Source organism: Electrophorus electricus, chromosome 24 (assembly GCF_041902795.1).
Source record: "Electrophorus electricus isolate QZ-2024a chromosome 24, ASM4190279v1, whole genome shotgun sequence".
In the NCBI taxonomy this organism is placed as follows: Eukaryota; Metazoa; Chordata; class Actinopteri; order Gymnotiformes; family Gymnotidae; genus Electrophorus; species Electrophorus electricus.
In genome coordinates this window covers 10,995,212-11,021,492 of record NC_137520.1, presented here as the reverse complement: position 1 = coordinate 11,021,492, position 26,281 = coordinate 10,995,212, and the positions used below count along the sequence as shown (strand labels likewise).

The following is a 26,281-nucleotide window of genomic DNA, read 5'->3' as shown; positions in this document are numbered from 1 at the left end:
GGTGCGACAGTAAGGTACTCATTTACGCGGTAAATCTCAGATCAAAGGTTGTCAGGGCGACGCACACTCACAGGCCCACGGTTCCGTCGAGTCCTCATGCTATGCTTCCCGCCGAGCCCATCCTCTTCCTCTTTGACGGGTTTGAACATAAACGGCGGTGGGTCCACGGGCTTCTCGATGGGCGGCAGCTCGCCGTACTTCTTGAAATGGATGCGGCAGTCGGTGCACAGCAGGATGTTCTCACGGCCCCCGTGGTGCCAGTCCTTGGAGGCTGCAAAACCAACACATTGGCAGCTTTAGACGAGCCCTGCTCTCCACGTCTACACCAGTAGGGTGGGACGGGGGGCGGGGCAAAGTGCAGGGGCATCGGGAAGCAGCAGGGCACGGGCCTGCAGCTCCCGCCCCCTCCGACTCGACACCGGTGCGGCTACGCCCTGCCTCGCCGTGGAGCGCTAAGCCGCGCCATATGGGGGCCGCAAGGGTGCCAACTGCGCCCAACAAGTCCGAGGGTTTAATGAGGCAAAGAACAAACGAGTAACTGTCAGGTTGGATGAAATTAGCAGTGACATCTTCCGAGGTCCATCTGGCCGCGGTGCGAGTGGCCGAGCGGTGCAGCTCCCTCACACGGAGAGTAATTACAGACCTGCTGCGGGGATTATTGCGGGCCTGACCATGTAGGGCCTCCACCTGTCTGCCCGCGTTACTAGTGAGGCCTAACACTGCGAACGCCGCACCTGGGCGCTGTGACTAACTGCTGACAGCAGCAAGCTCACATTTCACTGAAGTCAGTTGGATATCGGGTTAGCGAAGGCCGGGTGGGGGATGTTACAAGAGGCCGTAACATGTTTACTGAATGTCATTATAGTCGAGGAGGAAAGCAATAGGAATGTGTAGGTGTGGTGTCTTACTGGTGGTGAAGCAGTGGCGACAGGCGTAGCCCTTCAGCTCCTGCTCGCTGTCCTCGCTGTCAAAGTCATCCTCGCTGGCTGAGCTCAGGTCCACTGGAGAGACAGAAGGCGAAGCAGAGTGAGTAAGTGGGCGGTGCGACCCATGCCAACAGCCCCGCCCCTCGCAGACTCCCGGTCAGCACAGCAGAAGATCCCTGCATTAATTGGCGCATTATAACCAGGTCTTCGAGAGCACGGCTACGGTGCAGAGGGGTAAACCTTCTCCCTCCCGCCTGACACACAAGATCTGCCGTGTTTACTTTAGAGGACCTCGCCGGAGCGAGACGCCGCGTTAGCGCGGGGAGGTTGGGGGACGTGCTGTTTAGCTGGGCCAGGCTCATCACCCCGTCTCCCCCGGGGGAGGAGGGAGGCAGGCAGGCAGGCAGGTGGGGTGCACTCACAGAACTCGCTGGAAGGGGGGCGGGAGGGAGTGCTGACAGGCGTGGAGGCGGTGCGGGTCTTGATCCGGCGGAAGACGGGTTGCCTGCGGTGCCTGCGGTGGGCTCGCGAGCTAGCAGCTTCCGGCGTTTTCTTCCAGTAATAGTAAAAGGTGATCAACTCTCCCTGCAGGCAGACGAGCGAAAAACATGAACTTCAGTCTAATGGTGTTACTATCTTGCACATATTTGTATATAATAATAAATTTGTTCTCTCAGCTCTTTATCTTATCAAACAATGACTCATGGCAGATACCTCGTTATGAATCACGAGTCACCAGATTTTCCTGATCTGCTGTTCCAAAATAAACAAGGTTGCTCACTGAATTTTTGTTCCGTCATTGTTTGGACTAAAAGCCCTCAAATGCCAAACTGATAAGCGCCATGCAAAGAGCAGTTTATTTTTCAGAGGTCACGGGGGTGAAGAAGGTTTGCCGCCGAGGTCAGCTGGAAGGCTAGCGGAAGCACCAAGCCAAGGGTGGGGGTGGTATGGGTGGTATGGGTGGGGAGTCTACACCGGGTTTTGCGGTGGGCCGGCCCGCTGCTCCACAGTCGTGTCTGTCCCCGGATTAGCTTTCTGAATGCTGGGATATTAGGATCAGTACATTGGTGGCTGCCTGGGTGGCAGGCAGTTGAATGGGAACAAAAGGAAATGCCGGCGAGAGCTTTGGAGCTACAAACGGGGAGGGAAACGGCTCCGAGCCCCTCCGCTCAAAGAGCCAATTGAACTTTAATCAAACATTCTGGCTGCAGTTGCCACGGCATAGGGTGCGTAAATCCGGCATACAAAAGCCAGCCAGGAAATCAATACCCTACCGAAACATTAACACATGCAATCGTGGATCAGAAGACAGTTTCGCCGAGACAGCCCACGCAAATTAACTGATGCTTTCCAGCCACTCTCGGAACAACGCGCGTGGCCCGTAACGTCCAGCTCAGGGAGCAAGTCTGCGCTTTTCCGTCCTCACTGCTTCCCTGTCTACCTCTTGCACCAGGACCACTCCTCCTTCCCCATCAGGACTCTCGCAGCAGTACACAGGCTGTGGCGCATGCTGCCTACTGCACTTTTAACACGCTTTCATGTCTGGGCACTCGGTACGGACGGTCACTGGGTACGACACGGTCTGTTTAACTGAGCCCAAATTGACACCGAGTGTCTTTAAATCGTATTGATTGCTTTCATGTTTTGCTTCAGTGGTTCTTTTTGACATAAACCGGTCATTAATGTGCAGCCCTCACCGACACTGGAACAAATGTTGTGGCATTCATGGCAGGCAACGGAAAAACAAGCATTCACTACATCATCCTGGAGCCTCATTTGATTTCACACTTGTGCGTTGCATGTTAACCAGATAAATCACTACAGCAGTACATCCTGAAAAGAAAAAAAAAAATCCACTATGGCATTAAATCAGTAAATCACCGTAGAGGATTAATGTGTACGTCCAACAACATGAAACAGCCAAACTAACGGACACAAGCCTTCAGCAGCTGTGTTCCTGTAAGTAAATACACTCGGACAAAAGATCAGCAGCAGGCTAATGGAGGAAGAGACCATCATTAGAACATACGTGGAACACAAACAGTGTAAACAGTACAAAGCTTGCGCATTTGTCACGTGTAAACACTAGTGCTCAGTCACGTGGATTCATCAACTGCTCAAGGGCTTGGACTGCCTTTTAAAAATCGGTTATAAATGTCCATGGTAAACCTGACAAAAAGGGAAGATTTTAAGTTAACTGGAGCTCACTACTAAGGACATTGTACATCTAAAATTCATTTTTTTTAAAAATCTTTGTAATAAAGGTGAAACAAGGCAGTAGGACTGTACTACAGGTTCTGATTATGTTGAACAAGAGGAGAAGACAACAGCTTCGTCTTTCCTAGACAGATAAAATGTGCTTGGAGAACTTGCCATGGATTGCTGGAGAGCGAAAGATTTCCTCAGTGCACATCTGTTTTCTGCAAATGTCTCCTTGTGCTCGAGTCGAGCCACCATCAGGGGAACAGGCTGCTCAGCACCCCCCCCCCTGTGCCCCCTGCACCCACCCCCGAGCCCTTTGGCGAACACGGGTAGGTAAAATATCAATTATCACAATTGCATCGATTACTTGTGGGTGGTTTAGACGTTAGCCAAATAAGAAACATAAGTGCAACAAATCCTCATCTTTGACTCGAATTTCCACCCACCTCAGCCTCTTGCACGTGCAAATTCACAACAACGCCATGCAAATTAGCTCCTGCGCCGGCACTTCTGTTCCCCATGTTACCGGGTTAACCCTTTACCATCAGCCATTAGTGGAGTTCCTCACGTGTGTGTGTGTGTGTGTGTGTGTGTCTGGGTGGAGGTGGGGCCATGTGCTGGAAAGTGCGGGGATTTGGCGGGACCAAACAGGGCGCAGGTGCGGGCCAAGGGATGGCAGCCTTCCTGATGTGAAATCTAATTGAAATGTGCAGCTCAAAACTGGTCCGCGGGAGAGATGGCTGGCTCTCCTCACAGCCTAATGACTGCTCCCAGTGCCATACCCGCGCGCTCGCTCTCTCCATCCCTCCCCCTTTCTCTCTGTGGCTGGCTCTGAGCCGTGGAGCCCCGGTTTAATATGAAAGGAGATGGAGTAAGGTCATTTTAGCTCTAAATCACGTTAGCCATTTTACGAAGAGAGCATTTTATGGTCCTAAAACATTGGCTCTGGCAGAAGGTGGAGAAAAAAAATTTCTCAGTTCGTCTCAATAACAAGAGGAATGTCATGGTATGCAAGGAAGCACCACGGACATTCAGAAGTTATTTAGGCCTCACACTACCAAATCCAACCCCCCCTCCCCCACCACCACTCAAAAACCCCGCAAGCGACAGGGCCTGCTGAGAGCAGGCATTCACGCGCAAGCTGGAAAACACCACACTTAATCCTGCCGGCTTGGGCAATATGTGGAGGAGTGCAGAGCTTGATCGGGCTGATGAAATGTTTGGAGGGGATCATCTCTGGCTGATGATGAATTTCCTCGGGAGAAAACTTCCCTACAGAGACCTCTAGCAAATCCCCGTTCGAGTCTGGCCGCAGACATGGGAGTCAAATTGGGATTTGAGTGGAAGCGTGGAGAGGCTGTACTGAGCTGCGGTCTCCGGATCAGCTCCCCCCAGTTCTCCCCGGCATCTTCTCATTCGCTTCCACGAAGCCCACTCGGAATTTCTCGGTGCGGGCAGGAGGAGCAAAAAGAGAAGTTATTAGTTTGTTATAAAGGGAGATGTCCTACTGTGACGCGACATAAGAGACGGCACCCGGGGGAGGGGACGTCTCCCGTGATTTCCTGTTTGCCTGGCGCCCTCTGAAGCTGGGGCCCCGTTGCAAGTCAGTGTCAAAACGACAGATCGACAGAACGAATTATAGCCAACCTTTCCGTGCAACAGAAAAGGTACAGTGAGAGCGAGACGAATCTCTCCAACCCAGCCCATGCTTTCATGAGCATCAGAATGCCAAACCTTCTCATGGCGCGCAGAGCTATTGTGAAGCAAGCTCGCGGACACGCTTCCAGTCCTGAGGTTTTCACGTCACGCTCACGTGCCGAGCGCGAGCCTGTTTTTACATTTGCTAAACTGGTTGCCCACTTCAGAGTCTTCTGTGCCTTTTCACCTGCATCTGTAACTACCGTTTAACTATTTGCCCGTTCTCATAGACGTTAACGTCTGTCTGAACTGTATAGCAATCTTGTTTCAGAATAATTTTAACACATATAAACCAGTTCACCGAACAAATGTGGCAAGAAAGGTCAAAATTTAAACAAGGTCTTGCACATGATTTTAAATATTTAAACAGATCATCCAGCCTCAACAATGGTAAACACACAACTGTGTTTTGTGCCATTCGTTTTCTTTTCCTCCTGCAGCTTTTAACAGTAAAATACTGTACATGCTGGCAATACTGACAACATAAGCCTGGAATTATAGGTTGTTTCAAAATGCTTCCGTCTGCAGGATATATCTGGTGGGGGGGGGGGGGTGGATTATCTGACAAGAGAAGGGCTTACCTCCCCATCACTGCACCCCCCCACCACTGCACTTGGGGCATTTTTTTTCTTCCCCCATCCCATTTTTGCCTCAAGAAGGTGCTGATGTGCAACCACGTGGGTGTATGAAAGTTCACGGTTCTCTGCATATGTGCAAGCTGCAGTTTCCCATAGATCATGCTTCTCTCACTGTGATTTAAAATCATTGTGAGTTGAGTGTTTTTTTGGTGGGGGTGTGCATGCGCGTGTATATTTGGATCGGCCAGTTGTGTGCGTGCACGTGTCTGCGCCATGCAGGCGTGAAGGCTAAAGTCTCCGTATTTACACACTCGTCCGTGCTCAGGCCGGGGCTTGAACAGATGGTTTCTGTTTTTCCTGGCAGATTTGTGATGAAGCCACAAAAGGCCCCTGCTTTGACAGGGCGCCAAACGGTTAAGGCTGTAGCTGGCAAACGCGACGCAAGGGGAGGGCAGCGTGGGGAGGATTGCGTGCGCGCGCGAGCGTAAGACACAGCGGAGCGGCTGAGAGAGAGAAAATGGAACATAACAATGGACGGTCAACGATGCATGGAGAAAATGTCTCCGGAGCGCACAGCCGGGCTGGGCCAAGCGCACCTGGGGCTGAAACAACATGTGGCCGCTGGATGCGTGCCACTCCTTTGCAGCTGGACACCGCCATTGGCCCAGTCTGGACTCGTTCTAGCCCTGGTGCCAGAGAGAAATGCGACTTGCGTTTTCACTTTGCCAGAGAACCCAGCATGCTGAAGTACAGACAGACTGGCTGAGAGGTCGACTGTACTGCTGCTCACCAACTAATGCAACATGACGCAGACCAACAAATAAAAAGGCCAATGTTTATGTCTTACATTCTCATGTTGGAGAAATGCCATCAGTCTCTATGGCATGTCATAATGAATTGTTCATTAAATTTAATAGCATGATAGTACTATTATATAGTATAGCACCTATATCATTACACACACACAATCAATCAATCAATCTATATCCATCCATATATATATATATATATATATATATCTCTCTCTTCTAACCTGTTTTTATATAAATGTCTTTTATTTTTATCGTTTAGTTTTGTTTAATCTAAAATTGATCTTAGTTTGAATTATTTTGTGTAAATTAATAATAACAATAATAATAATAACAACAACAACAACAATAATAATAGTAGTAGTAGTGCCTACAGAGGGTAAATATAACCAGTGTGTTGTGTAGTCTAGAGAACGGTATGAAAATTACAATGAGGGTTCATCTCTCGCGGTGGGGAATGCATTACTGTGACCCTGCCCCAGGGTCCACAAAGCAAGCCTTCATACCACACTGAGAAAACTGGTTCCACTGAAATATGGACACCCACCTTTGCGGTTAAATCAAGCAGAGGCGCAAGAAAGCTGAGCGCCACAATGGCCTTGGCCGGTGGCGCGGGGAGTGAAAGGATGTTAAACAGACAGCGACTCCCTGCTGCGCAGACAGTTTCTGTTGGAAAAGAATGAATAAGCTCTGCTTTCACAGGTCAAAGACGCGCAAGCACAGGAATCAGCACTTGCGTTTCCCCGCTGTAAGCATTTTTTTTTTCTCGCCAACAGAGTTGGACGCTATGGACACGGCGTGGCCGCTCTGAGGGGTGTCCGGGCACTCTAATCCCAAAGGTCAACTTGGGAAGCCACGTCTTTGTTCCCCAAACCACATATGGGGGAGAATGTAAACAGGACAGTTAGGGCTGTGCATCATGAATTCGGTCTGAACTGTACGGGGGTGGGGGTGGCTAAAACCATAAAAATGGCCCAAGATCCCCAGACTAATGACATTTTCCATGTTTCCATAAACAACGACATCATTTACCAAAACAAGCAGGCTATTCTGTCAAGGCCCAAACAGCTGCTGCCAACTGGGCTGGCCTGCAGCTTCAGCCGTTTTAATTAGAGTCCAAGCCCTAGTGCTGGTAATCCAAGCCCCCACCCCCACGGCGGCAGGCCTGACGGCACTGCGATGAATTTAATCTGACACGTGTGCTGAGTGCACCGGGGCAAACATCTGCTGCGAGGCTGAGCAGAAAACACTTCCATCATCTTGGGTGCAGCGAAAATTACAGAGCCTAAGAGCCAGTGCCGCCGCTCACGGCGAGACCTCTGCAGCGCTCTCTCCTGGTGCCCCCACCCTACCCGCCCCCAAAAACTCCCAGTCGCCGTGGCCGTTCTTCGGAGCCCTGCACACGACTACTCCTGTGCCGGTTTCTCTTGAACCCTCTGTTGCTGTACATGTTCCTTAACAACCGCAGATTGGACTTATCCAATCAGGTGGGATCTTTCTTTTTTTTTTTTTCTTTCTTACTGTGGGTCTCCAAGTCCAATTAAAAACCCTGGCTTGAAGAGTGGGTGACTACAGACCAAAAGCCAAAAAAAACCAAACAAACAAACAAATTAAATTCTTGCTGTAAGCAATGTGCCCTTTCTCAAAGCAGAGAGAAGCAGGAAATATTTTGAATGTTCAGTAAGTTCACTTCACTTCAGAGCACAATTTATAAAGCACCTTAGAGAGTTGTTCTGCATGGAATAACATGAGACACTGCAATGTCCTTTGTAATCAAAAGCTCATGAGTGTTAATGTTAACCAGACCTGGATCAATAAATGCTGAGTGAAACAGCCGAGTATTGCAGTGGCAGGCAGAGTCTGCTCTCTCAAGGCTTCGTTGGAGACGTTGTTCTGCCGTGTGCGTGAGAGAAAGAGTGTGTTCTGGGGGAGGCAAAAGGAATGATCTGATAGGACTAAATGAAGCACACTAGCCATATGTTCAGGAGCCTCAGAAGTCCCGGTACACAAACTGTTCCATGACGCAGTCATGCGCGTAGAGGAAATGGCGGCGGCTAAGCCAGGTGGGGTGGTCACTCCACACCCCCACTTCCCGAGCGTCCTCTTACATTCGCCTTCGTGTAACGCATTCCTGACAGGCAGCCAGGCCCGGTGTATTTGCACAGGGCTGGAAGCGTACCGCTGGCAACGACTGTTCAGGAGATATCCAGCTGAGGAGAGGTGACACGGACGTGGACACGGGGCGCTCCATCGCCCTCTACAGGCCCGGTCCTTGATAGGTTAGCAGGGCACTCCAATGACAGGCCGCACAAGTTGGTTGTTTGTGTTAATTAAAAAAAAAAGGGTAAAAAAAAAAAAAGAAAAAAAAAAAAGAAAACAAGAGGAGGGGGGGGGGGGGGGGTGTATGTTTTGGCACCGGACAAAAAGGGAGGAAACCTCTGGTTCTTTTTTGTTCTATGCATTTGAAAGCCCAAATTTAAATAAATGAATTAAAAAAAAGTCATATATGAATAAGAAAGAGGCGGGCAGGGAGAGGAAAAGTCAAGCGAAGGAGAGGGAGGAGACTGTTGAGGAAATAAACCTGGCTTTCCTCAGCGTAGCACAAGCGCAAGCCGGGGCAAAGGAGGGCACACCGGCGTTCTCCTCAGTCTGTACTGAGCTAACCCCTTGACCCTGACCACAGCCTCTCCCTTCAGTATTCTCACCTACTATTTCTATTTATACATGTCAGCCTGTTGGGTTTTCCATTTGTGGGTTAAACGTGTAAAAAAAACACAACAACATTCTTACAGCTAATATTACTATTTAAAGGACCACAAATGTAAAGGTTTCTTTTTCCTTCTGAAGCCAACATTCTTCTTTTTTTTTTTTCCTTGAACTTCAACTAGAAAAACTATTAACTAACTTATAAAATGAGCGAATACATTACAAAGGTTTAGGTTCTCTAGGAGCAACCGCGATGCTAACACTGCACATTTACTTAATGACCTTCTGGAAAAGCAAAAAACGGCCCCAAAACCTTAACTAAAGGATCACCAGTGACTAGATGCTGGGCAATCTCTCCCTCTGCCAAAGGAGCTGAGTAAACAGAGCACTAATGACTAATGAATCTGAGCATGAAGGTGAACTGCTACTCTAGTCAAACATATATTTGGTTGGGCAAACACTCCCTTGGTTAATATTTATTTGTCGTCAAGTTGAGGTCCCAGCAGTGGCTCTTTGTGCTCTCAGGATATTCTTTAATAAGTAACCTCACTGCTAAATCAATACACCAACGCTGTATTCTCGCGCTGGGCTTTCAGACGTTGCACATGCTCTCAAAGACCCAAGAAGACACCCAGACTGGCGCTGCGGACAGCTGACCTTTACATGACGAGTGCCGCGTGCATAAAGCCAACGTGGAAGCCCCTCCGACTGTGCGACGGACATTCGAGCCCATAGAAACTTCACTTTTCTTTCACATACATGAATTGCAGCACGTTCAAGCTGCATATTGCGAGGCAATGTGTGCTGGGAGCAACCCACAAATCACATTCAAAGACTAAACACACTGCTGAAATGATCTGAAGCTTTGCATCAGAGAGCACTGAGCCGAGGACAGTCCCATACATTCTTTTTATTTTTTAATCTTTGCTCAAATTCATATAGCTGCTACAGCAGTATTACTTAAGCGGACACAAGCAAGCGTCTTCCTTGGGAAGTCTGCTTTAAAGCCCATGTCAACAGTGGTATACCGTGAACGTTGCCAGCAGGGTTAATGTTGATTATGACTGTTGTCAGACATGGCAGTGTGCACACATTCCTCAGGTCCAACCACTAGATGGATGGATGTGGTGTTATCCGTGCTGCGTGTCGGGCCGGATGGTTCCGATTCGTGCTGGCTCTTCTCCGTTCCAGTAATGCTTTGTTACGGTACAGGCAATAAAGCACTGGAGCGTTTAACTGGGCCAGTAACAAAACACAGTACGTGAGCTAGAAAGACCAGAAAAAGGGTGCCACCTTTCTGTTAGAACCAAGTTCAAGTTGTATAAGCTCTGCAAATCCAACAGAATACAGAAAAAATACTACTACTGTAATTATCAGTTCTAATACTACTTTTATACTTCAAGTGAGTTATTAAAAGTACTATCTTTCACAAAATACTCCTAATTACTAGCCATTAATTGCTTTTCAATAAACTTTATTATGCACCGGTGCATGTTCTCTCTAGTTTGAGGGGAACTTAAAAGAAAAAAAAAAAGGTTACTAATTAAAAGTGAGTAGAATCATAATTTTTATGCCAAGCTGAGTTGAGACCCAGGGTTGGACAGCACTTCCCTCAACAGCACTGAATAAACAACGCTCTGTTCTGGTTTAAAACAGTGTGCTCAATGTTCGCGGGAATCTGCCAGACAGCCGAATACGCTTCCTGTTCAATCGAATATCCATGCAACTACTCCAGTCCTTCAGCTCCTTGTCTGGGCTGCTTCGGAAGGGCTGGATGCAAGATATCCACTGAAAACAACAACACTAGGAAAACCACACCAGCACCATTTTCTGCCCAGGACTGAAAAGTAAAAAACAACAACAACAAACAAACAAACAAAAACACACACAAACAAACCAACCACCCATACACTGGGGAGGAAATGACTTACCGTTTCCTTGTTTGGCAGCAGCTCTTTCCGAATCCTGAAGAAGTTCTTGCCGTATTGCCGGAGCCCTTTAATGAACCGTTTCTGTTGTGGAAAAAGTGTACACAAAAACAAGACAAAAGGTTTTTTTTTAGGTCCTTCAGAATTTCACCAGCTACAAAATACCTCCATAATCACTCTAAAGTCTTTACGAGCCTCATACTGTAAGCGGGGGGGGAATAATGTTTCATGGCTATGTAGATAGCTCTGCTGACGGGAACGCTGAATGTTAGCACAAACAAATAGAGGAAATGACAAAACCAGCACACAGAGCACAGATCCACAACAAAGAGGCAAAATGACAATTTCTGCCTAAATGGAGTTGAGCTGGAAAATCTGCATACTGGAGTCGTGCAAAGTTCAAAGCACAAACTCAACTTCACTAAGTTATGGAGAATCACAACACACCTCTCCTGATCTAGCACTTATCATGCTCAGCCTTCAAACAGGAGCTTAAATCCTGCAAAAAGTGCAAGAATTACAAACACGTCCGCTTACATAAAGTCACTTCAAAACGGTAGACAACTACGGCTTCGCACGCAGAATCGCGCGGGCGGCCAGCGATCTTTTAAAAATAACAAACACACAAAAACAGCTGGGCTTGTGAAATCAAACATCCACTTGAAGGAAAATAACTTTCGACGACAGACGTTATGGAGTCAGCTAATAAAACGCAGCACTCGTCTTTACAGGGAGAGAAGAAACACAAAAGAACACACTCCGTGCCCGAGACGCATTTCTGCTCCTTTAAGGGCCACAGACGGTGAGCTGTAAAAAGTGGAAGCAGAAAACGTTCATAACCAACCGAGCAGACGCGCAGCAGATTTACTTTCTTCTCCCAGAAACAAGCTCCACTTCGCGAGCTCGCCGACGGCTTCCACCAAGTAACTCCTCTTATTAAAAAAAAAAAAAAAAAAAAAAAAAAAAAAAAAAAATCAAGGCAGTCCGGCCGGAGTGCAGTCCGGATCACCTAGGTCCACTCGCAGGCAGGAGATCGTTCAAGGCACAAATCCACAAAGTCTCGAAAGGTGTGACGCTTCTTTTTTTTTTTTGCAAGCAAGAAATAGCTTGTCACTCTCTGCTCCTCCACTACAAAGGGGAAGGCTTTACATGTGATCTTTCTGCTCCAGAGCCTCTGTTTTGCGGCGGAGGGTAAAACCTGGAGTGGAGTTACGCGCTGCATGGTGGCTCGGGGCACCTTTGTCATCCCAGCAGGGTCTGAGCGCAATCAGCCTGCTGAAGCTGCATTTAAGTGTGCGCACGCATGCGTGAACGCACGTGTGTGTTTGTTACACCGCAGTTACACACACCACCTCCATACAGCCCCTTCTCATTGGTGCAGCCTTTAAAAAACAAACAAGCAAACAAAACAGGAGACTGAGCGGTTTCATTAAATACAAAAGCGTCCAGAGCACAGTAAGCCACACACCTCCACAGCAGAGAGCCTGAGAGAGGAGGAAGGCGGGGGGCCATGTGCATCAGCGTAGGGTCTTGGCCACGGGAAAGAGGAGGTGAGCCACCAGTAAAACCAGACACGGAGTTCCTCTTCCTTCTCACTACATATAGTGCATGTGTGTTTGTCTGTCTGTGTGTGTGTGTGTGTGTGTGTGTGTGTGTGTGTGTGTGTGTGTGCTGGTTATGTAACGGGGGAGGTGTTTACACATGGCTTTTAAAAGAGCGATCTGTGGCAAGGATGGGCGGGGCCTGCTCTCGTTCCAAACGGAATCCCTTCAGAAGATTTCCTCTTCACAGTGTTATTAAAATGTACAGTGAACCGCAAGACTTGAAGATGAAGAGCATAAATCCTGCAGATTCAGAAACACAAGCGCTGTCAAGTCATCCTTTTTCCGGGCTCAGAGGCACTCGCGGAAGAAGGAACAGACCGGCGTGTTCTGACTCGGCTCCTGAAGACAGCACACTGCCGTCAGCCCGACGTTTCATCTGCTTCACCTGGCTGGAGGGATGGTATCCTAACCAGCAGGTGGAGCCGTGTACAAAACCTGGGATTGGAACTCGCCCTATAATCACAGCCTCGAGTGGAGTTTCTCAAGCATCTATCTGTGTCATATTTAAGTAAATAAGCAAATGTATAATTTACAGAGTAAATACATCAAATAAATACTGTATGTACAAACAGGCATGCATACACAGAGCCCAATTCAGCTTGATTCTGGTTAGTGTTGCATAATTACAGCAATTTTTGTGATTACATAATTTAGCAGTGAGAACAGGCGTTGGATAAATGAGGACCAATTGGTAGGGAGTTTTCTGCAGGAACAAAAAAGCTTGGCCGCTGCTGCATGTGCATGTGTGCACACATGCAGTGACCCCTGCCACAGGCCTGACCCACGCCTGGCACCACGACGGATGATCAGCTGCCCCGATACCTGTGCCCGGCTGCCCACCCGGAGCAGGGGGACGAGCCGCGGCCCGGCACGTGGGGTGGGCCGAGGAGATCGGCCCAGTGGGACCTCTAGCTCCGACCCGTGCGGCAAAAAAAGAAATCCCGTTACACCTGCCGGGCCGGTGGGGGTCACCGTACCGGTTTTGTCTGCATAATTATGCTGTGCTGCGCAATATTTCCGTCGCTGACCTCGCTCTCGCTCCCTGCACGGAGCCGTTTCTCTAAGCCTCCATTTCAGCTGCCTGAGCTTGCTGCTCTCCCCAGTCCGGCTAATAAATCTTCCACCAATCTGCTCCCTGAATCGCTCTGGCCCTGCCACGATTGCTCCAGCCCTGGGTTGCTAGGCGACCGGGCAGAGGGGAGGCGGGGGTTGAGTGGGAGAGCCAGAGGGAGGGAGGGAGGGAGGTGTAGAAGCGAGGGAGGAGGGGAGAGGGTTACCAAATCACCAGGCGCACACTCCGCTGAAACAACAGGCTTCTTTCTGTCAGAAATTGTTCCAGAGAGCTGGCTGTGTGTTCCCCTGCTCCGACTTCACACTCCCTCCCTTCCTCTCGCTCGGCTCAACAGTGCGCCATTGTAAAAGGCAGAGGAGACCACGGAAGGGGAGGCTGAAAAGGCCATTGTGATTCCGGCATAACTTCCTGCTTAAACAATAACTGTTAGAAGCTGAAAAACTGGTTAAGATCATACGAGCGTGGGGGGAAAAAAAAATAAAAAAAGGCGATATGGGTGAGATAAAAACCCGACGCGCTCCGAGCGCACGGCGGCCGCGGTAGACGCACGAGTTCCCCCAGGAGACAGTGCCGCTGTCAGACGTCTGGTTCACGGTGCCCGGCGCTGAGCCCTGTCTGGCGTGGGTGTAAACACACAGCGGGCTTGTGAAATCAGTCTACTTGACCTTTCGCTGGGTCTGACCTACTATGCTGAGCTGGAAAGAACAGGGTGTAAATTTAGTCGCTGACAATATCACATGCGCCAAGTGACATGAAAGCGGTGAAGGGCCAACCGTGACATCGGTGCGCATGCGGCGACCGCAACAGCAAACGTAAGACAGCCCACATCCTGTCTGTATGAAGCTTACATAAGAGGAAACCCACAACAGAAAAGGAAGAAAAAACAAACAATGAACAAAAGTAAAAAAAAAAAAAAAAGTAAATTGCTGAAATGACTCCAAACATTCATGTTTAACGCATGCAGGGGTGTGTGTTCCAGGGGCAGCCAGCCTGCAGCCTGTGCTGGAGTGAGCCTGCAAACATGCAGAAGCTCCGCAAAACCAGTTTCCTCTGCGCTCGGGGTAAAAGCAAAAGGTGACAGGAAGCATTTCAGCCCGCCCTTCCTGCCTGCTAGGAGCACGCAGCTATTAAAAACCTCCCTAAACTCAGCTACCAAGACCGGCGGTTACAGATCGTGCACGAAACCCGCTTTGAGGTAACCAAGAGAAAGGAAGAAAAGGGCTTTTAATAAAACGCTAAATCGGCTTCATGCTGGGTGGGCATTTTCATACACAACGGTGGCGAGCCCTACATCTGTGCTAGCACGCACTTTAAAGCCACGCTGTCTGTGCCTTGTGTGTTTACGTCAGAGGCACCGAGGTGGGGCTGGGCTTTTGGGCGCTCAGGGTGTGCAGTGTCGCGCTCCCGCCACAGGGGGGCGGCGGAGGGGTACGCGGCTGCTCTCGCCCCGCCACACACCTCCTCAGGAAAAATTCCACCGCGTTTGCTGAGTAAATAATAATGGCCCGAATGAAACCAAAGCCACCACTGGGGCACGTGTGGGCATTAGACGAACGCAATGGAGGAAGGAGGAGGCTGCTGAGAAACTGACTTTCCATTTTCTTCTGGTGTTACTAAAAATGAGTGTAAAGGGTGTTATTACATGCTGTATTAGACTGTTCTTACAGAGGGATACGAGAGAAGGTGCGAGCAGGCTTAGCCGCTCTCTCAGAGGTGAAGGAAAGGGCCACTAGACCCCCCCATGTTAACAGCTGCAGGCAGCAGGGACAAGTCCGTCATTTCAGAGGCAGTCACTGTCAGTTTTATTCACATCTCAAAAAGGTCTGGGGGAAAAAAAAAGAGCAAGCATAATGACGCCTTGGTCCTGAGGGCTGAGCCAGCAGAGAGAGAGAGAGAGAGAGAGAGAGAGAGCGAGAGAGAGAGAGAGAGAGAGAGAGAGAGAGAGAGAGAGAAGAAAGCGGGGGATGATGGATAAATGAGGAGGAGCAGGCAGGGCTGGTCCAAGTGCCAAGGTCAGGGGAACATTTCCACCTGTCCCTCCAGGCGGCCGAGACATTGATGGCGCAACCTGAAATCAGATCACTGGGAGGGCGGGCCTTGGCGCTACGGTGGCATGCGGCCTCGCGGACCCAGGGTGGGGGCAGGGGGGATAGATGTAGCTTCGCGAACGCCGACAGAGATGTAATCGAGGCCGCACATCGTGCACTATTTATCCAGCCCCTCCATTATTCATGCCAGACAGACTGTTACACACTTCACTTCGCACAAACTCTACACCATATACTTTCAAAAACTGTTACACACACACACACACACACTGCTCTCAATCAATAAATAACAACGCAGAGCAATTGATCCTTTTTAATGGCCTCGCAGAACCCATTAATATAAGCCACAGTTTTCCACCCCATCTCCGGAGAGAACAGAAGAATTACTGAGAGTAACGACAGTGTCGATGGCCACCATCCACTAGATCGCAATGAAGCGGCAAATCACGACCATGGCGATGCCCGCACGCTTGAGGGCGTATGCGGCCGTGGGGGCCCGTAAGCACAGGGTGGACACGCGGGCGCCGGTGGCGCGGCACCCGCCCAGAGCTGGCCTGCGTAAACCAACCCAAAAGCAGAACGCTGGACGCGCCGGCTCCGTTTCGAAGCCTCCGCGAGGTGCAACCAGCGGGCGAGTCGAGAGCTCTCCTCCTTCCCCAATTGGCTGTGGCCTGGGCTAGCAGCATAGAGGCTGCCTGCTGCGTGGTTTTGCACTCGGTGACACCGAGAGCCGCTCGGGTACTTTCCCCGATCGTGAATGCCAGCCTTTTCTTCCCTTTCTGGTTCTTTGTTTTTTCGGTCTCCCCCTACGAGATGCTTGTTCTGAAAGTGCGAGTCATCGCGGGAGTGAGGGAGGGACAGCGAGAGCATTTCAGGTCTCCGTTGTGAACGGAATGAGTCAGCAGCACAGGGTGGGGACTCCGAACCACACGTTACAGAGGCGTTCCGACAGAGAGCGGCGCGTCAAAGGCGCGGCCTGGCCTCGCTACTCTGATCGGCCGCACAGCACGTGCACGCTTTTCGGAGGCGGCGGACGATCACGCACGCACACCAACTACTATATCATCTCTCAAGTTGCTTAATCTAGCGCAGTCATAAACCACAATTCACAGGACGTAAACAGAGTATCAGACTGTGATGAAGCTTCAATGTTGACTGCGACATAAGCAAACAGGGGCCCTGAATTACAGCCCCCTCGGCCCCTCCTCTGCTCCCCCTCCCTCCCTCTCGTGAGGAGATTTATTCTACAGGCCATAAACAGGATGCAGCTGCCCTGTTCCGCGGGACTTCACCCAGCTAGAGCTTTTCTCAGACACAACACACACACCCCCTCTGTTTAAAAAGCCGAGTTAACTCTTCTCTTACCACTTCGTCTTCGGACCAGCACTTCTCAATCAGCTTGGGCACGGGCTTCTTCACCAGCCGCTGCAGGGCCTTCCCCGCGTCGTAGCTGCTCTCGTGCAGCTGTGGGAACAGCAGGGGGCCGGTTAGCATACGCACACACCGGTCCGATTCGCATTGAGAAGTAGAGCGCTGTACCAGACGGGCCCGTTTCAAAGTCCTCGGACCCTCTGGCTCACTTAAGCTCCCTGACTCTTCTGCATCGCACGCTAAACTGGCTTCCTGCGAATGCGTCAGAGTGGCTGAGCCTGGACATTCAGGCAGACATTGGCTCACGGTAGTGGATGGCTCGGTGACAGAACAGGCTTAGGTCCAAACAGCTGAAGCACACTTCCAGGAGAAACCACCAACACTGTGTACATGGGCCCCTGACATTGTAGTGACACAGGCATGATTCACTCAGCTCTTAAAACTTTTACACTGCATTAGTATGGGAGACTTAACACAAATCATTAGAGTTATATTTTATATTCATATAAATTCAGACAGAAAAACTTGAACTTGGCATATACTCAAATTAAATGTTCGTGAATTATTAATTAGTTCATCTAGAATGGAACATTTTCCTAAGTTAGTCTTCACGGATGTACCATGGAAATTAGTATCAGGGATTGTCCTGGGGTGGCACCATCTCGTTGCCATGGCAACGCAGCACACTGGAGTCAATATCAACAATAATTACCCGCAAGGTGGGAGCAAAACAGCCTGTCAAATGTGAGCAGGTAGGGGACTGGGAGCGCACATTGAAAACGCATCAGAATTGCAAACGGGAGGTCAAAAGATCAAGGAACAGTAAACCGCAGATGACGGTAAATCTCTCCTTGGCCCGAACTGAAATGCCATGCTGATTGCATTCACAAGTTAATTCGAGTTCAGTCACTGCTCTGCGATCAGTTGTTTTTTTTTGTGGTCACCACCATGATGCATCACATGCCGGGAGGCTTGTGAGGCTAGAATGAGCATACGCCCAGCTACTAACGAGGCTTTCCTCAGCTCAGCCTTCAGCTGAGTGTCCCCCGCATCCAATCTCATATCATACGCCCCCCCCCCCCCGCCCCATCTGAATTTCAACTTCCCCCCTGCACTCTCTGAACCCGAATCTCACGTGTCTGCCCCCCGAATCTCCACCCCTCCACTCTCTGAATCTGGTGTCCCCCCCTGTGCTCCCTGAATCTTGTATCCCCCTGATGCTCTCTGGCATGCTGGGTCTTGTCATAAGGCCAGGGCTTCAGTGCTTGAATGTGGGGGCGCTGCGGTAGCGATCAGAAGCGAGCGAGCCTTTCGCGAAGTGTAGATGCGTTGCTGGCACACAACCCCTCCCACTGGACTGCAGGGAAGCTAAATGGTAATGCAAATGAGCAGCGGGTGTTTCCACGGTTCTAGTGGCCACCTGATTGTACAGAATGGAAAGGGGGCATGGAAAAAAACAACCTCTGATGTTGCTATAAATTACAAAAATCGTGACCATCATGCAGTGACTAGTTAATTACTACAAGGCAGTTTTTACTAGTTTGATTGTTGCTGGCCATCCTGTGACCAGGTGGTGTATAGTCTGGACAGAAATACAAGCAGGAGCTGAGACCCATTACACTTAGCAATTAGACTGTGTAAGTAAAAGAGAAGTAACGGGCTAAGACTGTGCACATGAAGCCCTGCTAATGACATTTCCTAAAATACTTCCTGCCCTTAACATCAAATCTTGAGAAAATGTCTCTTCCCGATGCCTGTGGTCTTATGCCTCCAGAACCTCTCCTCTGTTTAGTCAGACATGCGTTCTATGATTTCCCTAACTGGGGATAATCGGATTGGTCTAATTGCCGTCTGTTATCCTGGATGATTTTCCCTAGTTGAATTATGACAAACATCTGAACTGTACCGAAACAATGACGATGACTAATTTAGCTACGACCAATTTAGTCAAACATTAAACCGCTGATTAGACAGTAACTGTAGCCTAGCAGTAATTACTGCAGCTTATTCCGGGACAGAAAAATTAAACTTGCTGACAGGGAATGGTTCAGAGAATTTAGACAATAGAAGCTCTGTAATTATGCAGCGCCGCTCCGAACGCAGACGAACGTCCCTGGGGAAGAGAAGTGCTGATCCATGTGGCTTTCCCGGCTCATCTGCCACAGTGACCAGTGCCGTTCCTGCTGTTCTCCACCCCTTCTCCCTGCTGCAGCTCCTGAAGCTGCTAAGTTAACAACATTCTGACACTGACAATACGCAAGTAAAAAACAAACAAAAAAAACCCAACACCACGCAACCTTTTGAGGATCAATAAAACAATAAATCAAGACGGCATATTTAGTGTGTGTCTTGGTGGTGGCGTTTACTGGGGGCCAGTGGAGGCTTCATGGTTTCCTTAGGCAAGCATTTACAAGCATACCAAACAAACATTCTCTGGGCAACAGAAAATAACATTTGGATGCTGATTACATTTCTTAGCAGCTAATTTTATCTTAATCAAATGAGGATCGACACCTCCTGTACTTTCAGTGCCGCCGTTTGTATTAAAGGAAAGGTTTTATTCGCTATCTGTGGTGTTAGCTTATTATTGCTTTCTAAAATGGCAACAGTGCAGTTTGTCAGCTGCACGCCCTTGTGGTGAGATGAAGTAACTGCATGCTGGCTGCATAAGCAATACATGAGTTATTATTCAATAGTAAATCGACAGAACAGAGTATGACAAACACATGTAGTATACATCAGTTACTGTTAATAATTGCAACTTTCATACAGACCACTATAGTCCTAATAAGTGAAATATAATTAGATTTGCGTCCGACCTGGCCAACACCCATGACCATAGAAGACTGCTAATGTGCTGACTTTTTGCTGTTGCAGGCAGCACGGTTAAACTAGGGCACCGGAACGGCCAGAATTCACAGCGACGCTTTGTAAGAAGCGACATTCGATATGGAGACGAAACCTGCCGGTGAGTGCGGGCAGAAATGCGCTCGCCACCCACATAAAACATGGAGAGCACGTTCAGACTGAGAGCAGACACCTTCCCTGGTCGTTTCCCTGGCGTGCTAATAGAGTTATGTTTTTATACCTCATAAAACCCCAGAATAATGCTGACAGTGGATTAAAATTATGATGATAGCGATGCCAACACTCTGCTGTCGTTGGACTGGTTATACTGGAGAAACCTGTCCCGGGGCCCAGTTATTTTTTTTATTGCATCCAACACGCTAAAAGCAATTAGCAATAAATCCATCTGGGCTTTGCAGGGGTGGAGAGGAGGAAGGCTAATATGTGGAGGTAATACAGCAGGCAAAGCCATCAAGCTGATATTTATACACGTCGCCCGGGAACCAAACCATTTTCATAAGGAAATGATCAACACCGAGTGCGGGGTGCGTGGGGGTCTGAGGCCAGCCCCCCCCCTCGCCGGCACACAAGACAGATTTCATAGTTTTAACAGACCAGGGCGCTCTGACGCGAAAAGCTAAATCCTCCGTCCACATTCGTCTTCCAACGCGCTGGATGATTTACTGAGAAACGAGACGGAGAATCGCACCGTCGTCTCGATACTACCGCGCTGCCTGCTGCGATTTCTCATCTCCTTTATTAAGTCATGTGGAAATAAAGGCGTATAAAAGTTTACCTTAAAAACAGAAGTTAAACCGGATTTACGACAGGAGGCAAATATAGTAACATTACCTATTTTATGCAGATAAACCTCATGCTTCCAGGCTGACCTATGAGTCAACTGTATATAGTGAGAATCAAAATGTATGCACCTTACCTGCTAGCATAAATGCTAACCTTGTTAGCCTAGATTAAGAGAATACAGTACTGAAGACAGTTGAGTGCTTTTATAGGTTGATCCTTGAAATAATATCAATTATTGTGTAATATAGTGAGGCTTTTACAAACCTTTTCTACTACTCCATATGCCCTCTGTCTTTAAAAAAACCCCCAACAAAAACTGTGGAGATACTCTCACAGCACAAGATGATAAAAATAACCAAAAACATGGGGATGAAGAGTGGTGGTTCAACACACACCGTGGCAGCTGCAATATGCTGCTCCAGCCTCCTATACACAGATTATCAATCTGTTACTGGGAAACCCTTGAAAGCTAGGATTAATATAGTCCGCTAGAATATTCTTGGGTTTCTGCTTGATAAACCAATTCCTAAACCTAAACCAAAAAATGTTGAACTATAAACTGTGATATCTGCCATCTTAGCATGCGGTCTGGTCGCAGGCAGGAGCAATAGCGTACCGTGTTTAGTGCGTTGAGTGTGGTGTCGTCTCTAGAGGCAGCGAGGCAGCCGTCCTCGGTCGAGCCTCCATCACACATCCCTGCAAAAGCAGCCATGCTCCTGGACGCCGCACGCACAAAATAAAAGAACAAAAACGCATTAACAAACGTGCATATACAGCTAAAAAGCAGGAAGCTGCAACATTACTGCTGATTAAAATAGCATGACCTCCATAACAATTGTGCCAGTTTAGCCAATTAATAAGGGGGGGGGGGAAACACACACGCGCGCGCACACACATACATGCCCACACACACCCACACACACGTACACACGCAGCTTCTCAGCTGGTCTGTTGGATGTAAGGTGAAGTCTGAGACGAGGGCAGGACTCACCTTGCTGCCCTCAGGTACATAAGCAGGTCACAGTCATTGACCCCAGGCATCCACACCAGCTCCTCGTTCTCCGTCACTGCCTGGCCTCCGGGAGAGGGAAAAGGCAGGAGCTCTGGGAGCTTGGCCTGTTGGGCACAGAGCCGCTGTTACACCGCTGCCGCTCAGAGCCGAGGTCCAAAACCCTCTCACGTGAAACTCGCACAGCTGGACAACTGCGCCGCACAATCAAGAGTGAGGAACGTGACCGCAAAAGCAAAAAAGTGGAAAGTGGGGGATGGGGGAGACTGGAATAACCCACACGGCATATTTGATATCAAAATTATCTGCGGCAGGAGTTTAAAAGTTGCTATCTAGCATCTCCAGGAGGCAATTTGAATTTTACCTCCTTTACAAACAGGACAAGTGTTACGTGCACGTGTGTATGACAGGCTTGGCCAACTATATACATTGACTCAAAAGATAATCATCGCCAGAATTATACGTGATATCATTTTGCAAACATGACCCTGCTATGTAGCCTAAGTGCTCTGCTGCATTTCAGTGTGAGGGCAAGGGAGAATTTAAAAATAGTCTTACATCTAAAAACAATGGTGAAGAAAAAAAAAACTGGTTTTGATTCATGTATAGTTGCCCAGTCGTTACAGAGTTCAAGTTTTTTAACAACAGACTGGTCCAGACACAGCCACGATGATATAATTATCATCCGTTTAGCTTTTCAGCCATTCATGCCAACATGTACTCACGACTACAGCGATGTAAATTCAGTGGGCATTGAGCAGTGCTTGTGCTGAGACTTTATTTTTATTCTATGTAACCCTGCTGACGTTTAAACAAGCTTTCCATGTTAGTTTGGTTAGAAACCAAAATACTGGAGCCTTTTTAAAATAATGTCCTCACCACAACTGGATTAAGTGGCATGTACTAAAGTTTCTCTGGTTAACTTACATGTACACCAGCATTCTCTACCATCACTTATCCAAGTGGTGTTTTCTTTTTAAATGTGTATTTGTATTGTTGTGTTTGTGTAGGCTGTAATTAAATGTACTCTTTTGTACTGTATAAATATTTAACCATCCATAGATTAGAATGTTTGTACAAAGGTAATGGTTAAGTAAAGGCAAAGCGATTAAAAGGAGGGAAAGAAAAACCACATGGCAATGGTACACGACAGAAAACGGAACAATAATTAGCTTAATATCCGTAGTATAAATGATCGCAATATTCGATAATATCGTTTCGTGGCCTGCGGGCAGTGCGTGCAGAAGTGATGTTGATATTAGCAAGTATGGTGCACCACCTCTGCCTGCGCCATAAACAAACCTCCTTTGGGCAAATTAAATGTGACCAGCAATCGTCTGAATATGAATGCGCAATCCCAGTAGAGCAGCTAAGCTCGGCCAGTAGCAGCGCTCGGATAGTTTCTCGATACGAAATTTATGTTCTGGCGGTTCAATTACTGCTTGCGTGACGACCCCATTTAGCCGTTGAAGCGCATCTCGCGCTACGGCGGCCAGCAGGCCCGCTAGTCCGCGCGGGCTTTCTCCCAAGCTACTTCACCGTCACGCAGTCCATTTGCACGCTGTTAAAGCGGACACGGCCGGCGGGAGCCGCCGCTGCAATCATTCCACATGACAACCCTCTGATGTGTGTTTAGGGTGGAAGCGAGCTATAAAAGGTATGACGGTAATAGCGCGCGATATTCCGCCTCTTTCATCGCTCTCGGCGCCCCCCCCCCCCCCCCCTTTTTTTTTTTCGAGCCTTCGATTTTGAACCGCCGCGCCCGCGCCTAATCTCCACTCGGCAGCACCGCGCGCGAGTGTCTGTCAGACCCGTTTTCCTTCCAGCACCTCGGTACAGACGGGCAGCCTGTACGAAACGCGTTTTGCTGCAATAGGAACCCTCCGCTAGCCCTCGGATGGCTTTAGTCTTCTGCTCAGTGTCCCTGATCATGAGGCTACAGTATACACTGATGCATATCATGGCATCTAGATGCAGCAGTAGGATGCGCGCGCTTCTCGATCAGGTCATACTGCAAGTTAGCACACGGCACGTTAAATATTCTGGTGCAGTGCCCGTACAGAGCTAATCTATCTGAACGTGTCATGCAGCCTACACTGGGCGAGGGGGGATTCAGGTTGCATGTTTAATATTCACATAGTACATACATACATACATACATACATACATACCTGGTGACTGGGACCTACTCGAATCTCCCCCTGTGTGCTGTTTAATCGCCTAGAAAAAGACAGACAAAGAAAGACAAAGAAAGAAATTATTAGGCAACAATGAAAGCAAAATGGCAAGAGCACTGAAAATGGATGTAGGCCTATAAAATATACTGTAGCTAAGCCCAATAGATGTTACATTTTCCTGCTATAATAAGAATATAGTCCAAGTGATGACTTCTACTATAGTGAATTACAGAGAAATTGCATGCAGCATCACACATTTGCATTAGGTGATGATTGCATTTGGATAAAACATTCGTGTTGCAATATTTGCATACAATGGGACCGTGTGGGGGTTATCCGGACTAGAAGCCGCAGAGCTAAACAAAGGGGACAAAGGCAGCAGGAAACGGGGACGATGTGTCTCATTGTTCACAGAGGTACAGTACAACAGCCCCTGAAACGGCCAGATGATACAAGGGGAGAGAAACCCTGAAATGGCTGCTGTTACAACACCCCCGCCCCCCCCCGTAACCATGGCAACTACAATTTAATAATAGTGTTCCGATCTCCAGCTGCAATGGATTAAAGAAAATGACAAGATGTTCCTTTTTCAAAAGCCTTTCCCTCTCTGTTGCCAAGGCAACGGCGCCGATTTTCATGTAGCCAGGGTGCAGAGCGGGCCCAGAAACTGTCAGTATGATTTGCGTGGAGAGCAACGCACGCTCCATCACTGTGCCGTCAGCTTCAACCTCGCTGGAAAGCGGGGGGTGGGTGAGGGCCTCTGGTAGCTATTCAAGTCCTCAAATCACCGCCCGCCTTCGAAGGACGTTTCATAAACACTCCTTCTGCCTCCGGCCCTAGCCACTAAATTCTGACAAAAAACATAAGCACTGTCAACGGAGGAAATTCCACATGGACACAAACATGGCAGGCAGATGCGCGGAGCAGACGGATCCCGCAACGAGCACTCCCAAGCACTCCTCTCAGATGCAGGATTATCTGAGGGATTAGGTGTTCAGGTTACGAGTCTTAATTCCCGTTCTGTGGAGTCGTGCCATTTCGAAAATGAAACACAGGTCTGAAGGAAATTAAAAGCGTGGTGCGGTGGGCCAACCAGATTTCTGCAGCGAGGTTAAGGAGGGCGCACTGATGTGCAGCACGGCAGGATTTGGGGGAGGGACGGATATCGGCCAGCGGAATTCCTGAACGTTCTTCTGCTCCTGACGCTTCCGGCAGGCCAGAGAAAAGCGGCTCCAAACGCTGGAACGGGGGGGAAACACGACCCAGAGGCAGCCATGTTGTGCCGAAGGAGACAAGCACATTGCATTTGGTTCAAATAACAGCCTGCTGTCCAGGCATCTTAGCACAAACACACAGCAAAGCTGAGAGGCACTAGGAGTGCTTTTAACTGAACACACAGCACCGAACAAATCACGGCCCTAAAACATTCCACTCCGGTGAGGGACAATCTGTTGCTGTAATAACACACACAATTACTCAGATCAGCAAACAAAATTTCAGCATTAAACATTTCTCAGCAAAACATACACAGGTACAAAACCCCTGAGACTAGGACAAGTGTTGCTTTATTCTTTTCTATGTAGTACCAGTTGCAAACTGCTGAATTATCCATCCCCTAGATAAAAACCTTTAAATTTACCATACTAAATAAACTCAAGGTCCATACACTCCGTGAGGTCTGGACAGCACAGCCCTACTGCATAATTCAGCTTCCTTCCTGGATAAAGTCTTTAGATGGCCATGACACTTTAGAGTAAATATGTCTGAGTGGGCCAGCATGTTGTGAATACAGATGCTGTGACTAATCATGAAATTACCACAACTGTCCACACTGTTCAAATGTAAATCTATGCACAAGTACCCAGTCTGGTGTCAGAGGTCATGCATCCAGTCTAGCATTATGCAGTTCTCTGCACAGTGGATAACATTTGACCTCCTTGAGCAGTGTAATAAGCATGTCTATCATTCACTCTGCTGTTTAGGCATACAATGGTGTCAGAATTTTCACAGCCAATATTTAAACAAGGCTGCAATAAAGTAAATAAACGTGGAAAAGCTATATTCGCTCAACTTGTTCATCTGTCATGTTCTTGTGATATTACATATAAAAGAATTTAACTGGACAAATGATCTAACTGCTAAAACACAACAGCATATAGTAATATGTTCACACATCACATATCAAACTTTTTAAGCATTAATCCTGTTGTTCTGTGCCAGCGGGATTATGTATAATGCAATGTGTCAGAAATCTCGTTTTCCTTTACATTGGCCAACTCATTCACACGAGAAGGCTCTCTCGGCACGCGACGGGCTGACAAAGCACGCGCTGCGTTCCACGTTATTTAACTCGACCACGAGGACGGCAATCAAAGCCTAGCCCCGCCCCCTCCATCAATACCACCCAATCCCTGCGTGACTAACACTGACATAACACGAACAAACACGGTGTACGCAACAACTTTACCGACTAATTTCCCCCAAAAGACAGCGAAGTGTGAA

General features: G+C 48.5%; 1 protein-coding gene across 13 annotated transcripts in view; it reads right to left on the bottom strand.

The window, feature by feature from the left end:
* rerea (arginine-glutamic acid dipeptide (RE) repeats a) overlaps positions 1-26,281 on the bottom strand; it is a 119,379-nt gene that overhangs the window by 7,068 nt on the left and 86,030 nt on the right. For 9 of the 13 annotated variants that reach the window (XM_081707126.1, XM_081707128.1, XM_081707130.1 and 6 more), the window contains 8 exons: positions 23,774-23,822; positions 21,585-21,709; positions 21,210-21,309; positions 16,937-17,035; positions 10,851-10,931; positions 1,349-1,511; positions 909-1,001; positions 66-271 (listed from right to left, as the gene is read on the bottom strand). In XM_081707126.1, the coding sequence (XP_081563252.1) occupies positions 66-271; positions 909-1,001; positions 1,349-1,511; positions 10,851-10,931; positions 16,937-17,035; positions 21,210-21,309; positions 21,585-21,709; positions 23,774-23,822 (916 nt within the window). The remainder of the gene's footprint in view (positions 1-65; positions 272-908; positions 1,002-1,348; positions 1,512-10,850; positions 10,932-16,936; positions 17,036-21,209; positions 21,310-21,584; positions 21,710-23,773; positions 23,823-26,281) is intronic. The other 4 variants (XM_081707131.1, XM_035522276.2, XM_035522280.2 and 1 more) reach the window with 2 other exon arrangements.